This window comes from Staurois parvus, unplaced genomic scaffold, assembly GCF_062004578.1.
Source record: "Staurois parvus isolate SC_StPar_1 unplaced genomic scaffold, SC_StPar_1.0 ptg002088l, whole genome shotgun sequence".
NCBI lineage: Eukaryota > Metazoa > Chordata > Amphibia > Anura > Ranidae > Staurois > Staurois parvus.
The window spans coordinates 17,254-35,298 of NW_028319884.1; the positions used below are offsets into that span (position 1 = coordinate 17,254).

An 18,045-nucleotide genomic window follows, 5' to 3' on the forward strand; every position below is an offset into this window, starting at 1 on the left:
GGACCTGTCACTAATTATTTCTATCACAGGGGATGCATGCATTTCTTGTGATAAGAATAAAAGTGATTAAATCTTCTTTTAAAGGTACAGTGCAAAAGGGAAAAATAAATAAAGGTTTAAGGGATCCCCCCCGCCGGCCTCCCCCGCTGTGATCGCACGTAGTGGTGAACGCGTACGTAGGCAATGCCCACATATGTAAATGGTGTTCAAAACACACCTGTGAAGTATATCGCCACAAACGTCATAGCGAGCGCAATAATTCTCACACTAGACCGCCTCTGTAACGTTACACTGCTAACCTGTAGACATTTTTAAAGCGTCACCCATGGAGATTTTTAAGTACCGCAGTTTCACGCCATTCTACGAGCGTGTGCCATTTTAAAGCGTGACATGTTTGGTATCTATTTACTCGCCGTAACATCTTTTTTCATATTTTACAAAAAAAATTTGGGGTATATATTGTGGTTTTTTTTCCATTTGTTTTAATCCAAGTGTATTTTGGTATTGTGTGTTTCGGTTTTCGGCCAAGCGCATTTTCAGTTTCGGCACCATAGTTTTCATTTCGGTGTACCACTAGAACTCTGTGTGCTCTCCTCTAATGATCAGACTTGTCCTGAGTACTCTACCCCCCCCCTTCCCCGTACACATCCATTCACTGGGAAGATCAGTGTGCTGCTCTTGCTCTTATGCAGCTGAGAAGAGAGGGAATTCACTTATTAAAAGGGGGGAGGCCTTTTTTTGTGTGTTTTTTTTTTTTTGTTTTTTTTTGGGTTTTTTTGGTTTTCTTTTTTGAGTTGGTTGTGAAGATCTACATATCCTTTAAATCAGGGCTTAAAATTTCAAGTCCTGAGCTACTAGCCAGGCCTTAAGAGTTACTCGCCACCAACAAACTCACACAAACAGACATCTGTACACACACACAGAAACATGTACACACACACAGACATGTACACACACACACGCACTGAGACACGTGTACACACACACATACAGACACATGTATACACACACAGGCACGTACAGACACACACAGATACATGTACATACACAGAAATACACACGCACAGACATATGTACATACACAGACACATGTACACACACACACATGTACATACACGCAGACACATGTACAGATACACACCTGTACATACACACAGACATGTACATGCATACACAGACACACACATGTACACACACGCACGCTGTTAGGTGCTCTCTCCTCTCCCCTGAAGCCACCATTGGCTGACATAGAGGATCATGTGACCAGAGTAAGCTGACATTAGGTACACACACACAAAAGTTATAAAAAGTTGCAGTACTTCGTTGTTCGCTCACAGAGCCGGGTACTGCACTCTAGGGGGAGGCAGAGAGCACAGCACACACTCCTTGCTTTGCTTTCACTGCGCTCAGCTATTGAGCGTTCTGACGGCTCACAGTGCCAATGACAGATCCGGCCTGAGCTCCGAGCCTGCTCAGCAAGACGGCCCTGGGGGACACACTCGCCCCCACCATAATTTCCACTCGCCATTGGCGAACAGGCGAGTGGAAATTTCAAGGCCTGCTTTAAATAGTATGTAAAGTGCTTTGTAAATAGCTGTAATAACTATCTGTGCCGTCTGAGGATCTTCCATACTGGACAGGATGTGAGTTAAATGTTGAGCACTGACCACTGCTCCGTGGTGTGTTGTTGTTTTTTTTGGGGGGCATCGGGCAGGTCCGGTCTAATGCGAAATGTGATTTCTGGACTTTTGCAGCACTTCCACCCAAACCAGCCAAACCCATGAGTCCTCTGTGTAACAACAGCAATAAGGATGGCTCCTGCACGGCGCTCCAGGACGCAGAGTGGTACTGGGGAGACATCTCCAGGTAACTATCCTAATATTCGTTCACCTTCGATAGGCGTGTCCATTGTGCGGCAGCGGCTCAGTGCCACTTTGTCTCTACAGGGAAGAGGTGAATGACAAGCTGCGTGACATGCCGGATGGGACGTTCCTGGTCCGTGACGCCTCCACCAAGATGCAGGGAGATTATACGCTGACACTCAGGTGGGTGCCTCTGCAGGACTTGTCTGAGATGGAAGAGAAGACATTCAGTAGGATTACCTGGAGGGCCACAGTTTAGCTGAACAACTTTCCAGATCTGTTCTCCACGCGCATTGCAGTACACGTGACAGTCTGCTGGGTGTCCCAGGGCAGGTTTCCGTCAGTGTTCTGCTGTCCTTACAAGACCTTATGGTATAGGTGAGGTGCCTAGTGATGGACCCTTGGATAGTACAGTGGCTCCCATAACATGGAAATGTTCCAGTATTGGATCCTCTGCTAGTATATGAGCTCTAGTAGCATGCAGTGTGTCCAATATTAGGTCCTCTGGTAGTATACAGGCTCCTGTACCATGCAGTGTGTCCAATATTAGGTCCTCTGGTAGTATACAGGCTCCTGTACCATGCAGTGTCCAGTTCTCGGTCCTCTGGTAGTATACAGGCTCCTGTACCATGCAGTGTCCAGTTCTCGGTCCTCTGGTAGTATACAGGCTCCTGTACCATGCAGTGTCCAGTTCTCGGTCCTCTGGTAGTATACAGGCTCCTGTACCATGCAGTGTCAGGTTCTGGGCCCTCTGGTAGTATACAGGCTCCTGTACCATGCAGTGTCCAGTTCTGGGCCCTCTGGTAGTATACAGGCTCCTGTAGCATGCAGTGTCCAGTCTTGGGCCCTCTGGTAGTATACAGGTTCCTGTAGCATGCAGTGTCAGGTTCTGGGCCCTCTGGTAGTATATAGGCTCCTGTAACATGCAGTGTCAGGTTCTGGGTCCTCTGGTAGTATATAGGCTCCTGTAGCATTCAGTGTCCAGTTCTGGGCCCTCTGGTAGTATACAGGCTCCTGTAGCATGCAGCATCCGGATCTGGGCCCTCTGGTAGTATACAGGCTCCTGTAGCATTCAGTGTCCAGTTCTGGGCCCTCTGGTAGTATACAGGTTCCTGTACCATGCAGCATCCGGTTCTGGGTCCTCTGGTAGTATATAGGCTCCTGTAGCATTCAGTGTCCAGTTCTGGGCCCTCTGGTAGTATACAGGTTCCTGTACCATGCAGCATCCAGTTCTGGGCCCTCTGGTATTATACAGGTTCCTGTAGCATGCAGTGTCAGGTTCTGGGCCCTCTGGTATTATACAGGTTCCTGTAGCATTCAGTGTCCAGTCTTGGGCCCTCTGGTAGTATACAGGTTCCTGTAGCATGCAGTGTCAGGTTCTGGGCCCTCTGGTAGTATACAGGTTCCTGTAGCATGCAGTGTCCAGTTCTGGGCCCTCTGGTAGTATACAGGTTCCTGTAGCATGCAGTGTCCAGTTCTGGGGCCTCTGGTAGTATACAGGTTCCTGTAGCATGCAGTGTCAGGTTCTGGGCCCTCTGGTAGTATACAGGTTCCTGTAGCATGCAGTGTCCAGTTCTGGGCCCTCTGGTAGTATACAGGTTCCTGTAGCATGCAGTGTCAGGTTCTGGGGCCTCTGGTAGTATACAGGTTCCTGTAGCATGCAGTGTCCAGTTCTGGGCCCTCTGGTATTATACAGGTTCCTGTAGCATGCAGTGTCCAGTCTTGGGCCCTCTGGTAGTATACAGGCTCCTGTGGCATGCAGTGTCTGGTTCTGGGCCCTCTGGTAGTATACAGGTTCCTGTAGCATGCAGTGTCCAGTCTTGGGCCCTCTGGTAGTATACAGGCTCCTGTGGCATGCAGTGTCTGGTTCTGGGCCCTCTGGTAGTATACAGGCGCCTGTAGCATAGAGTCTATCCAATATTTGGTTGTCTTGTGAGTGTGTTCCCCTGGTGCACCCCTTGACCGGTTTTGGGTTCCCCTGGTGCACCCCTGACTGGGCGTGGGTTCCCCTGGTGCAACTCTGACCGGGCGTGGGTTCCCCTCGTGCACCTCTGACCGGTTGCGGGTTCTCCTGGTGCACCTCTGACCGGGCGTGGGTTCCCCTGGTGCACCCCTTGACCAGTTTCGGGTTCGCCTCGTGCACACCTGACTGGGCGTGGGTTCCTTTCATGCACCCTGACTGGGCGTGGGTTCCCTTTATGCACCTCTGACCGGGCGTGGGTTCCTTTCATGCACCTCTGACCGGGTGTGGGTTCCCCTGGTGCACCCCTTGACCGGTTGCGGGTTCCCCTGGTGCACCTCTGACCGGGCGTGGGTTCCCTTTGTGCACCCCTGACTGGGCGTGGGTTCCCCTGGTGCACCCCTGACCGGGCGTGGGTTCCCTTCGTGCACCCCTGACTGGGCGTGGGTTCCCCTCGTGCACCCCTGACTGGGCGTGGGTTCCCCTCGTGCACCCCTGACCGGGCGTGGGTTCCTTTCATGCACCCCTGACTGGGCGTGGGTTCCCTTCGTGCACCCCTGACTGGGCGTGGGTTCCCCTGGTGCACCCCTGACCCTGCACGTGGTTTCCTCTCACCATTCCTCTCACTTTTATTCCAGAAAGGGCGGAAACAACAAACTGATCAAGATTTATCATCGAGATGGCAGATACGGATTCTCTGATCCCCTCACCTTCAAGTCTGTGGTGGAATTGATTAACCACTACAGGCACGAATCTCTGGCCCAGTATAACCCCAAGCTGGATGTGAAGCTGTTCTACCCGGTGTCCCGGTACCAGCAGGTGAGCGTGTGCTTGGTATGGAGGGCATTGGGTCAGTATAGCGTGGGCCCATCATGTACTAACACGGCCATCTTTCATTGTGTGAACAGGACCAGCTGGTGAAGGAGGACAGTATTGACGCCGTGGGGAAGAAGCTCCAGGAATATCACGGCCAATTTCAGGACAAGAGCCGGGAGTATGACAGACTGTACGAGGAGTACACAAAGACATCACAGGTCAGCCCGGGGGGTACACCAGCCTGTACTTACCTTCAGGGAAGGGACTGATTGGATGCATATGTGCCTATAGGGCCTCTCACATACATAAAAACGCAGCATTTCTAGGCACGGGTGGTTTGATATTCCGATCTGATTGCAGCCAGTTGTTTTCAATGTGCTTGTACACACAGATGCCTAAACATGCTGCATATAGAGGAGTAGGAGCTAAAATTCCTTTCTGAGAGGTAGAATATATCTTGTTTGTGTGCGCAAAATAAACACAAGAAATGTGGGTGGGAATACCGATGTCCAATAATCCGGACCGTATACAACCCCTCAAGTCACCGCGCAGTCCATTGCAATCATTCAGGTTTCTGGTTACTATTGTTGACTGGGCATGCAGCCGGGGACGGTTGGAGAGTGGGGGGGCATGCTGCTGGGGACGGTTGGAGAGTGGGGGGGCGTGCAGCCGGGGACGGTTGGAGAGTGGGGAGGCATGCAGCCGGGGACGGTTGGAGAGTGGGGGGGCATGCTGCTGGGGACGGTTGGAGAGTGGGGGGGCGTGCTGCCGGGGACGGTTGGAGAGTGGGGGGGGCGTGCTGCCGGGGACGGTTGGAGAGTGGGGGGGGGCGTGCTGCCGGGGATGGTTGGAGAGTGGGGGGGCGTGCTGCCGGGGACGGTTGGAGAGTGGGGGGGCGTGCTGCCGGGGACGGTTGGAGAGTGGGGGGGCATGCTGCCGGGGACGGTTGGAGAGTGGGGGGGCATGCTGCCGGGGACGGTTGGAGAGTGGGGGGGACGTGCTGCCGGGGATGGTTGGAGAGTCGAGGTGTGCTGCCGGGGACGGTTGGAGACTGGGGGGGGCGTGCTGCCAGGGATGGTTGGAGACTGGGGGGGCGTGCTGCCGGGGATGGTTGGAGACTGGGGGGGGCGTGCTGCCGGGGACAGTTGGAGACTGGGGGGGTGTGCTGCCGGGGACGGTTGGAGACTGGGGGGGGGGGGCGTGCTGCCGGGGACGGTTGGAGACTGGGGGGGTATGCTGCCGGGGACAGTTGGAGACTGGGGGGGGCGTGCTGCCGGGGACGGTAGGAGACTGGGGTAGGGGGGGGGGTGGCATGCTGCCGGGGACAGTTGAATACTGGGGTGGGGGGGGGGTGGCATGCTGCCGGGGACGGTTAAGATTTAAGAAAGATATTTGTGTACGGAGGTCAGAGGAAATAAAATACAGAACTTGCAATGGACAGTATAGGGGGAGTGAAGGGAATAAACCAAAACCAGGCCAGTCTACAAGTAATGTCCTCCTCAGGTGTGGAGTACCAAGGCAAGGGAATAGCCCATGATGCCCAGAGGATGTACAGGCCGAACCAAGGGGCGCAGGTTGGGCAGCAGCGGTCCGGGGCCCGGCATTGGTTTGTTTCTCCTCTAGTGCAGACTACAGGAGAACTGCTGGATGGATATTGATGACATCACCTGCAGTTCCCTCTAATCGCCACAAGAGGCGCAATGCTGTGTGTAATCCTCCTCTAATCTCCTTTGTTAGAACAGATGAAAGATATCGGACCGCTCGCCTCCTGACGCCTCTTCACACCACTTCCTCGCCCCTCTGCACACCCCTGTCAATGGATTTTTCTTTTTTCATCCCCCACCTCTCTGCTGGCTGACTGTGGCACCCCATTACCCACTATACTGCCTTCACCCCTCATCCTCACCCTCTCCCATCACCCCCCCCCCTCACCCTCTCCCTTCACCCCCCCCCCCTCACCCCCCCCCCCCCCCTCACCCTCTCCCATCACCCCCCTCACCCTCTCCCATCACCCCCAGTCACCCTCTCCCATCACCCCCCTCACCCTCTCCCATCACCCCCAGTCACCCTCTCCCATCACCCCCCCCCCCTCACCCTCTCCCATCACCCCCCCTCACCCTCTCCCCTGTACCATCTAGTACTCGGGTATGACACGCACCCATCCTGTGGCTTATTTCCAGTTAATAATACGGTTAAACCTAAACTCTGTCTTCCATTGGTTTTATATTGCTTGTCGCAGATCGTGCGTGGGCTGGGTATGGTAGTCGCAGATCGTGCGTGGGCTGGGTATGGTAGTCGCAGATCATGCGTGGGCTGGGTATGGTAGTCGCAGACTGTGTGTGGGCTGGGTATGGTAGTCGCAGATCATGCGTGGGCCGGGTATGGTAGTCGCAGATCGTGCGTGGGCTGGGTATGGTAGTCGCAGATCGTGCGTGGGCTGGGTATGGTAGTCGCAGACCATGCGTGGGCTGGGTATGGTAGTCGCAGATCATGCGTGGGCTGGGTATGGTAGTCGCAGATCATGCGTGGGCCGGGTATGGTAGTCGCAGATCATGCGTGGGCTGGGTATGGTAGTCGCAGATCGTGCGTGGGCTGGGTATGGTAGTCGCAGATCGTGCGTGGGCTGGGTATGGTAATCAGATCGTGCGTGGGCTGGGTATGGTAGTCGCAGATCGTGCGTGGGCTGGGTATGGTAGTCGCAGATCATGCGTGGGCCGGGTATGGTAGTCGCAGATCGTGCGTGGGCTGGGTATGGTAGTCGCAGATCATGCGTGGGCTGGGTATGGTAGTTGCAGATCATGCGTGGGCTGGGTATGGTAGTCGCAGATCGTGCGTGGGCTGGGTATGGTATTCAGATCGTGCGTGGGCTGGGTATGGTAGTCGCAGATCGTGCGTGGGCTGGGTATGGTAGTCGCAGACTGTGCGTGGGCTGGGTATGGTAGTCGCAGACCGTGTGTGGGCTGGGTACGGTAGTTGCAGATCGTGCGTGGGCTGGTATGGTAGTCGCAGATCGTGCGTGGGCTGGGTATGGTAGTTGCAGATCGTGCGTGGGCTGGGTACGGTAGTCGCAGACTGTGCGTGGGCTGGGTATGGTAGTCGCAGACACTGTGTGTGGGCTGGGTATGGTAGTCGCAGATCATGCGTGGGCTTGGTATGGTAGTCGCAGATCATGCGTGGGCTGGGTATGGTAGTCGCAGATCATGCATGGGCCGGGTATGGTAGTCGCAGATCATGCGTGGGCTTGGTATGGTAGTCGCAGATCGTGCGTGGGCTGGGTATGGTAGTTGCAGATCATGCGTGGGCTGGGTATGGTAGTCGCAGATCATGCGTGGGCTGGGTATGGTAGTTGCAGATCATGCGTGGGCTGGGTATGGTAGTCGCAGATCGTGCGTGGGCTGGGTATGGTATTCAGATCGTGCGTGGGCTGGGTATGGTAGTCGCAGATCGTGCGTGGGCTGGGTATGGTAGTCGCAGATCGTGCGTGGGCTGGGTATGGTAGTCGCAGACCGTGTGTGGGCTGGGTACGGTAGTTGCAGATCGTGCGTGGGCTGGTATGGTAGTCGCAGATCGTGCGTGGGCTGGGTATGGTAGTTGCAGATCGTGCGTGGGCTGGGTACGGTAGTCGCAGACTGTGCGTGGGCTGGGTATGGTAGTCGCAGACACTGTGTGTGGGCTGGGTATGGTAGTCGCAGACCGTGTGTGGGCTTGGTATGGTAGTCGCAGATCGTGCGTGGGCTTGGTATGGTAGTCGCAGATCGTGCGTGGGCTTGGTATGGTAGTCGCAGATCATGCGTGGGCTTGGTATGGTAGTCGCAGATCGTGCGTGGGCTTGGTATGGTAGTCGCAGATCGTGCGTGGGCTGGGTATGGTAGTCGCAGATCGTGCGTGGGCTGGGTATGGTAGTCGCAGATCGTGCGTGGGCTGGGTATGGTAGTCGCAGATCGTGCGTGGGCCGGGTATGGTAGTCGCAGACTGTGCGTGGGCTGGGTATGGTAGTCGCAGATCGTGCGTGGGCTGGGTATGGTAGTCGCAGATCGTGCGTGGGCTGGGTATGGTAGTCGCAGACTGTGCGTGGGCTGGGTATGGTAGTCGCAGACTGTGCGTGGGCTGGGTATGGTAGTCGCAGATCGTGCGTGGGCTTGGTATGGTAGTCGCAGATCGTGCGTGGGCTGGGTATGGTAGTCGCAGACTGTGCGTGGGCTGGGTATGGTAGTCGCAGATCGTGCGTGGGCTTGGTATGGTAGTCGCAGATCGTGCGTGGGCTGGGTATGGTAGTGGCAGACTGTGCGTGGGCTGGGTATGGTAGTCGCAGATCGTGCGTGGGCTGGGTATGGTAGTTGCAGATCGTGCGTGGGCCGGGTATGGTAATCAGATTGTACGTGGGCTGGGTATGGTAATCAGATTGTACGTGGGCTGGGTATGGTAGTTGCAGACCGTGCCTGGGGCCCGGGGTGTGGTCTTTCTAAACCGTGCCTGGGGCCCGGGGCAGGGTGGCCGCAGACCATGCCTGGGCCGGGGTGTGGTGGCCGGGGTGTGGTGGCCGCAGACCATGCCTGGGTCGGGGTGTGGTGGCCGCAGACCATGCCTGGGCCGGGGTGTGGTGGCCGGGGTGTGGTGGCCGCAGACCATGCCTGGGTCGGGGTGTGGTGGCCGCAGACCATGCCTGGGCCGGGGTGTGGTGGCCGCAGACCATGCCTGGGTCGGGGTGTGGTGGCCGCAGACCATGCCTGGGTCGGGGTGTGGTGGCCGCAGACCATGCCTGGGCCGGGGTGTGGTGGCCGCAGACCATGCATGTGACACGCGTGGCATAACATTGAATCGTTTCTCCTGCAGGAGATCCAGATGAAGCGAACGGCCATCGAAGCCTTCAATGAAACCATTAAGATCTTTGAGGAGCAGTGTCATTCCCAGGAGAGGTTCAGCAAGGAGTTCCTGGAGAGGTCCCAGCGGGAGAGCGGGGACAAGGAGATGGAGAGGTGGGTACTGATGGCGTCCGCCCCTGGTGGCTGTTCTGCCGCATGTTTACCGCCCGCGCTGAATTCCTCGTCTTCCTCCAGAATAATCATCAATTACGAGAAGCTAAAATCTCGATTGGGGGAGATTCATGACAGTAAATTGCGGCTGGAACAAGACCTGAAGACACAGGCGCTGGACAACCGAGAAATAGACAAGAAGATGAACAGCATCAAACCAGATCTGATCCAGCTGAGGAAGATCCGAGACCAGTACCTAGTGTGAGTTCCCTGACTACTAATGTCATTCTATGGAGCCGCCCCTTCCTACCTCAATGGTGTGCAATGAGGGCCCCTTGGATAGGACAATGACTCCTGCAACATGGCTGTTCCCAGGACTGAGTCCTCTGCTAGTGTATGGGCTCCAGGAGCATGGAGTTTGTCCAGCTCTGGGTCCTCTGCTAGTATATGGGCTCCAGGAGCGTGGAGTTTGTCCCATTCTGGGTCCTCTGCTAGTATATGGGCTCCAGGAGCATGGAGTTTGTTCAGTTCTTGGTCCTCTCCTAGTATATAGGCTCCAGGAGCATGGAGTTTGTCCCATTCTGGGTCCTCTGCTAGTATATGGGCTCCAGGAGCGTGGAGTTTTTTTTGATTCTGGGTCCTCTGCTGGTATATAGGCTCCAGGAGCATGGAGTTTGTCCGATTCTGGGTCCTCTGCTAGTATATGGGTTCCAGGAGCATGGAGTTTGTCCGGTTTTTGGTCCTCTCCTAGTATATGGGCTCCAGGAGCATGGAGTTTGTTCCATTCTGGGTCCTCTCCTAGTATATGGGCTCCAGGAGCATGGAGTTTGTCTGGCTCTGGTCCTCTGCTGGCTCCAGTAACATGGAGTTGGTTTGATTCTGGTACCTTCAGTAGTATATGGGCTCCAGTAGCATGGAGTTATGAGTTCTCTGGTGGTGGGCGGTGTTGGTGTCACTGGGACAGGCATGGGCGGAGTCACTAGGACAGGCGTGGGCGGTGTCACTGGGACATGAGTGGGTGGTGTTGGTGATGTCACTGTGACATGAGTGGGCGGTGTGTCACTGGGACACGCGTGGGTGGTGTTGGCGGTGTCACTGGGACACGTGTGGGCGGTGTCACTGGGACAGGCGTGGGTGGTGTTGGTGTCACTGGGACACGCGTGGGCAGTGTCACTGGGACACGCGTGGGCGGTGTTGGCGGTGTCACTGGGACACGTGTGGGCGGTGTCACTGGGACAGGCGTGGGTGGTGTTGGTGTCACTGGGACACGCGTGGGCGGTGTCACTGGGACACGCGTGGGCGGTGTCACTGGGACACGCGTGGGCGGTGTCACTGGGACACGTGTTGGCGGTGTCACTGGGACAGGCGTGGGCGGTGTTGGCGGTGTCACTGGGACACGTGTGGGTGGTGTCACTGGGACAGGCGTGGGTGGTGTTGGTGTCACTGGGACACGTGTTGGCGGTGTCACTGGGACACGCGTGGGCGGTGTCACTGGGACACGTGTTGGCGGTGTCACTGGGACAGGCGTGGGCGGTGTTGGTGGTGTCACTGGGACACGTGTGGGTGGTGTCACGGCATGCAGTAAACTCTCTCCATTTTCCCGTAGATGGCTCAATCACAAAGGCGTGCGGCAGAAAAGGATCAATGAATGGCTTGGAATCAAGAATGAGAGTATAGACGAGTGAGTGTCTTCCGTACTTCTGGTCTCCTCCTGCGGCTCTCTCTCTCTGGGCCTCTGATAGTAACTGATCTTCTCCTCTGATCACAGTCCCTATTTCCTGAGCGAGGAGGATGAGCTGCTGCCGCACTACGATGAGAAGACCTGGTTTGTGGGGGACATCAATCGGATCCAAGCCGAGGAACTCCTCCGAGGGAAGCCCGATGGAGCCTTTCTAATCCGGGAGAGCAGCAAGAAAGGATGCTACGCCTGCTCTGTGGTGTGAGTGTTTATGCTGCCCCCATCCCCATCCATCCATCCATCCCCAGCTCTGCTGTCATGTCAGAGCGGCTTGTAGGAGAAATACAGACTTTTCTGAAAATGCTACTTGTTGGGCTCTCAGACTGATCCAGTGGCTGTGGACACCATGTGATCTTTCTTTCCTCAGCTTTCATCCCTTTAGACGTGCATGCTCCTCCCTGATGGGCGCTGCAGACTTTAGCTGTGCAATCTGCTGATCGCTCAATTAGAGTGTAATCAAGCAACTGATCAGCTAATTGCACAAATAAAGTCTTCAGCAGCCAGTGGCCAGCAGAGAGTGCTAGCATGCACCTCTAAAGGGATGCCAGGGATGTGTTTTTTCATGCAACACTTGAAGGAGGGTGCTGTGACTCTTAGAGGATCCTATGAACCCCTCCCACAAAACTCACTATGCACCAAAGTCCATCAGACCCAGCGATGATGTCATAGAAGGTGTTTCTTGAAAATGATTTGATTGAACACAGCCAATTGGACACACGTGCGGGTGCATGGCCCCAAACGCAGACAGTGTGCACTCTGGGCTTTGCACCCGCGTGGACGCCGGATTGGGAGCAGCGGCTGTGTCTGCGCAGCCGCTGCATCCTAGTTGACAGCAGTGGGATGGGATGCACCAAACAGCGGACTGGACTGTCAGAGGTCATACCAGGATGATGCCTGCAGCTATTGCCAACATCCTGGTATCTGATGATTATTATTAACCCCTCCCCTCCAGAGGTTACCATAGAGCCGGCTGTGGACCAGATAGTCCCCGCCCATCTCTATGGTCCTGGGAGGCTAAAAGCGACATCATGTATTTTCCAGTTCTGGTAGATGAAAACCCTTCCATACCTTTTTCTGGAAAGCACGAGATGTGTGTTTTGTTGTTTTTTTTGTTTTGTGTTTTTGAGGTTTTTTTTGTGGGGTTAATTTTGTGTGCTTTTGTGTTTGTTTGTTTTTTTGGGTTTTTGTGGGGGGGTTTTGTGTGCTTTTGTGTTGTTTTTTTTCTTTGTGTTTTTGAGGTTTTTTTGTGGGGTACATTTTGTGTGCTTTTGTGTTTTTTTGGGTTTTTGTGGGGGGGTTTTGTGTGCTTTTGTGTTGTTTTTTTTTTTCTTTGTGTTTTTGAGGTTTTTTTGTGGGGTACATTTTGTGTGCTTTTGGGTTTTTTTGGGTTTTTGTGGGGTGCATTTTGTGTGCTTTTGTGTTTTTTTGGGTTTTTGTGGGGGGTTTTTGTGTGCTTTTGTGTGTGTGTGTGTTTTTTTTTTTATGCCTTCCAGGGTAGAGGAGAGATATGGGGTCTTATAGACCCCAAATGTCTCCATAAAGAGGACCTGTCATCCCTTATTTCTATAGCAAGGAATGTTTTTACATTTCTTTTGATGGGAATAAAAGTGATTTGAAAAACAAATTTAAGGACAGTGTAAAAATGAAAAATTAAAGAGTTTTTAAAGCGTAGGTCATGCATGTCGTGTAGGTCGTACACGCATATGTAAACGCCGTTCGCACCTCACACGCGAGGTATGGGCATGAATGTTCTAGTGAGAACAATAATTCTAATGGTAGACCTCCCATGTAACTAACCTGGTAACCTGTAACATAAAAAACAAAAAAAAAACCCAAACCACAACATATGGCGGGTAAATAGATACCAAACATGTGACGCTTTAAAACTCCACGCACTTCTGGAATGACGACATTCTCTGATACTTAATCATCTTCTTTTTTTTTAAGTATCAGAGAATGTCGTCATTCCAGAAGTGCGTGGAGTTTTAAAGCGTCACATGTTTGGTATCTATTTACCCGCCTTCTGTTGTGGTGTGGATTGTTTTGCATTAAAGTTACTTTTTTTTCTTTTTTTTCCCCCCCCAAAAAATTGTGTTTTGAAAAGTGCAACACTCACCATTTTATAAGGCCTCTGCTTAACAAGAATAAATAAAAGAATTAAGAAAAAAAATCCTTAACTACTTCCCACCCAGACCAGTTCTGACATTTCTCTCCTACATGTAGAAAAAACATTTCTGAACACCCCCCCCCCCCCCCAAAAAAAGAAAACATATTTTTAAAAAAGTGTGTATGTATGTATATGTGTGTGTGTGTATATATGTATGTGTATATATGTATGTGTGTGTATATATGTATGTGTGTATATACAGTGGGGATCGAAAGCTAAAAATTTGTATTAATGTGCATAAAGAAGCCAAGGAAAGATGGAAAAATCTCCAAAAGGCATCAAATTACAGATTAGACATTCTTATAATATGTCAACAAAAGTTAGATTTTATTTCCATCATTTACACTTTCAAAATAACAGAAAACCAAAAAATGGCGTCTGCAAAAGTTTGGGCACCCTGCAGAATTTATAGCATGCACTGCCCCCTTTGCCAAGCTGAGACCTGCCAGTGTCACGGATTGTTCTCAATCATCGTCTGGGAAGACCAGGTGATGTCAATCTCAAAGGTTATAAATGCCCAGACTCATCTGACCTTGCCCCAACAATCAGCACCATGGGTTCTTCTAAGCAGTTGTCTAGAAAACTGAAACTGAAAATAGTTGACGCTCACAAAGCTGGAGAAGACTATAAGAAGATAGCAAAGCGTTTTCAGATGTCAATATCCTCTGTTCGGAATGTAATTAAGAAATGGCAGTCACAGGAACAGTGGAAGTTAAAGCAAGATCTGGAAGACCAAGAAAAATATCAGACAGAACAGCTCGCAGGATTGTGAGAAAAACAATTCAAAACCCACGTTTGACTGCACGATCCCTCCAGAAAGATCTGGCAGACACTGGAGTTGTGGTCACTATTCCACTATAAAGAGATACTTGTACAAATATGGTCTTCATGGAAGAGTCATCAGAAGAAAACCTCTTCTACGTCCTCACCACAAAAATCATCGTTTGAACTTTGCAAATGAACATATAGACAAGCCTGATGCATTTTGGAAACAAGTTCTGTGGACCGATGAGGTTAAAATTGAACTTTTTGGCCGGAATGAGCAAAGGTACGTTTGGAGAAGAAGGGGCACAGAATTGAATGAAAAGAACCTCTGTCCAACTGTGAAGCATGGGGTTGGATCAATCATGCTTTGGGGTTGTGTTGCAGCCAGTGGCACAGGGAACATCTCACGAGTAGAAGGAAAAATGGATTCAATAAAATTTCAGCAAATTTTGGATGGTAACTTGATGCCATCTGTGAAAAAGCTGAAGTTAAAGAGAGGATGGCTTCTACAAATGGATATTGATCCTAAACACACCTCGAAATCCATGGGGGATTACATCAAGAGGCGTAAACTGAAGGTTTTGCCATGGCCTTCACAATCTCCTGACCTCAACATCATTGAAAATCTATGGATAGACCTTAAAAGAGCCGTGCGTGACAGACAGCCCAGAAATCTCAAAGAACTGGAAGACTTTTGTAAGGAAGAATGGGCAAAGATACCTCAAACAAGAACTGAAAGACTCTTGGCTGGCTACAAAAAGCGTTTACAAGCTGTGATACTTGCCAAAGGGGGCAGTACAAGATATTAACTCTGCAGGATGCCCAAACTTTTGCAGACGCCATTTTTTTGTTTTCTGTTATTTTGAAAGTGTAAATGATGGAAATAAAAACTAACTTTTGTTGACATATTATAAGAATGTCTAATCTGTAATTTGATGCCTTTTGGAGATTTTTCCATCTTTCCTTGGCTTCTTTATGCACATTAATACAAATTTTTAGCTGGGGTGCCCAAACTTTCCATCCCCACTGTATATATATGTGTGTGTGTTTATTTTATTTTAATTTTTTTTAATATACATTTTATTTTTTGAGGGGGAAGGGGTTCTGAGTAATTGTCTAGCCAAGAAGTGTTTTTTTTTTTTGGGGGGGGGGATTTACATGTAGGAGAGAAATGTCAGAATTGGCCTGGGTGGGAAGTAGTTACGGATTTCCTCCTCAGAAGGCTCTCACCATTCCCATACCTGGACCGCCTCTTTGCGTTGCCCATCTTGTCTCTCCGCTGTTTGCACCTTTCTTCTCATGTCATTTGTCTTCTTCTCATAGGGCGGACGGCGACGTCAAACATTGCGTCATTTACAGCACGTCACGGGGCTTCGGCTTCGCGGAACCGTACAATCTGTACAGCACACTAAAGGAGTTGGTCCTCCATTACCAGCATACTTCCCTCGTCCAACACAACGATTCTCTGAATGTCAGGCTGGCCTACCCCGTCTACGCACACACGTCCTCCCTGTGCAGATAAGCCCCTGGAGGACCCCCCCAGGCAGCCATTTTTGGATCTTTTCTACGGTTTTTGTTTTTTTTTTTTTTTCTAGAACTAAGAGGGCATTCTTTTTACTTAGACTGCTTGATTTGCACAAGAAGTGAATTTGTGAATGTGAAGGAAGGCATGTCATCGCAGGATGGCCGTGTTCCGGACAGTGTTCCGGTCATGTGCTGCGTTCTGGTGCTTCCCGCTTGTTCAGCCCGAGAATCTGGAAGAACCGAGCTTGCTGGGCTCCGTCGGTGGTAAAAGGATTGCCTGGAGGTGCTCCCCGTACCCCGAAAATGCCTGGAGGGCGTGAAGCTAAAGGTCCGCACCAGCGCGCGCTCCCGGCGATCGCCAGCAACACGTATGGAAAAGAAGACCAAAGGATTCTCAATTCACTTTGATTTCCTGGAAGGAAACAAAAACTACAAATAAAGTTGCTTTTATTTTTGCAACACTAAACAAAGTTTTGGCTTCCACGGCACTAACTCTTCATGTGAGGAAACGTCTAGTTCTAACCAAATTCAACCACCAAAACTTTGCTCTTCGCTGAACTAGGCACTTATGTGGGAATCTTTGCATTGGCATCTGCACATACTTCTCCGCCAAAACTTGAAAACCGAGAAAACGACACGGTGGTTGGAAACACTAATCTCTCGATATTGTTGTAAGCGTCTGTATATCTATTTTACTGTTTTGTTTTCATTCTGGAGGTGGCAGCTGCAGAACATGTTCCGTGGCGGTGGAGTGCTCACCGCCTGGGAACAAAACACATGACATTGCAGTGCAGTGCTCCCCGCCTGACTGCAGAACACACTCCATTGCAGTGCAGTGCTCACCACTTGTCTGCAGAACTTGTTACATTGCAAAGTGGTGCTCAGCACCTGGTTTTCAGGGTGACATTGCAGTGTAGTGCTCACCGCCTGATAGCAGAACATGTGCCATTGCAGTGCAGTGCTCTCCTGGGTGACATTGCAGTGTAGTGCTCTCCATGGTGACATTGCAGTGTAGTGCTCTCCATGGTGACATTGCAGTGTAGTGCTCTCCTGGGTGACATTGCAGTGTAGTGCTCTCCTGGGTGACATTGCAGTGTAGTGCTCTCCAGGGTGACATTGCAGTGTAGTGCTCTCCTGGGTGACATTGCAGTGTAGTGCTCTCCTGGGTGACATTGCAGTGTAGTGCTCTTCTGGGTGACATTGCAGTGTAGTGCTCTCCAGGGTGACATTGCAGTGTAGTGCTCTCCAGGGTGACATTGCAGTGTAGTGCTCTCCAGGGTGACATTGCAGCGTAGTGCTCTCCAGGGTGACATTGCAGTGTAGTGCTCACCGCCTGGGAGCAGAACATGTTGCATTGCAGTGTAGTGCTTTCCAGGGTGACATTGCAGTGTATTGCTTACCGCCTAAGAGCAGAACATGTTCCATTGCAGTGTAGTGCTCTCCAGGGTGACATTGCAGTGTAGTGCTCTCCAGGGTGACATTGCAGTGTAGTGCTCTCCAGGGTGACATTGCAGTGTAGTGCTCACCGCCTGGCTGCAGAACACATTCCATCGCAGTGCAGTGCTCTCCTGAGTGACACTGTAGTGTAGTGCTCACCGCCTGGGAGCAGAACACATGAGATTGCAATGTGGTGCTCACTGCCTAAGAGCAGAACATATATTCCATCGCAGTGTAGTGCTCACCAGAGTGACCTTGCAGTGTATTGCTCATCGCCTGGCTGTAGAACACATTACATTGCAGCATAGTGCTCACCGTCTGGCTGCAGAACACATGACATTGCAGTGTATTGCTCTGCATGGGGTTTCCAGGGTGAGGTTGCAGCATAGTGCTCACCGTCTGGCTGTGGAACACGTGACGTTGCAGTGTATTGCTCTGCACAGAGTGCCGTTGCAGCATAGTGCTCACCGTCTGGCTGCAAACACGTGACATTGCAGCGTAGTGCTCTCCAGGGTGAGGTTGCAGCATAGTGCTCACCGTCTGGCTGCAGAACACATGACATTGCAGTGTATTGCTCTGCATAGGGTTTCCAGGGTGAAGTTGCAGCATAGTGCTCTCCAGGGTGAGGTTGCAGCATAGTGCTCTGCAGGGTGAGGTTGCAGCATAGTGCTCACCGTCTGGCTGTGGAACACATGACATTGCAGTGTATTGCTCTGCACAGGGTTTCCAGGGTGAGGTTGCAGCATAGTGCTCACCGTCTGGCTGCAGAAGACATGACATTGCAGTGTATTGCTCTGCATAGG

At 51.8% G+C, this 18,045-nt stretch overlaps 1 protein-coding gene and 1 pseudogene across 1 annotated transcript; both read left to right on the plus strand.

Moving 5' to 3' along the window:
• Window positions 1-1,757: 1,757 nt before the first annotated feature.
• Window positions 1,758-16,921, plus strand: LOC149432837 (phosphatidylinositol 3-kinase regulatory subunit gamma). Its single transcript, XM_089664885.1, has 9 exons — window positions 1,758-1,866; window positions 1,947-2,045; window positions 4,461-4,641; window positions 4,731-4,856; window positions 9,472-9,614; window positions 9,696-9,872; window positions 11,218-11,292; window positions 11,380-11,550; window positions 15,605-16,921. Exons 1-9 carry the CDS (start codon window positions 1,781-1,783, stop codon window positions 15,801-15,803), a joined length of 1,257 nt encoding a protein of 418 aa, XP_089521011.1. The 5' UTR covers window positions 1,758-1,780; the 3' UTR covers window positions 15,804-16,921.
• Window positions 10,533-11,173, plus strand: LOC149432838 (uncharacterized; annotated as a pseudogene).
• Window positions 16,922-18,045: the final 1,124 nt, after the last annotated feature.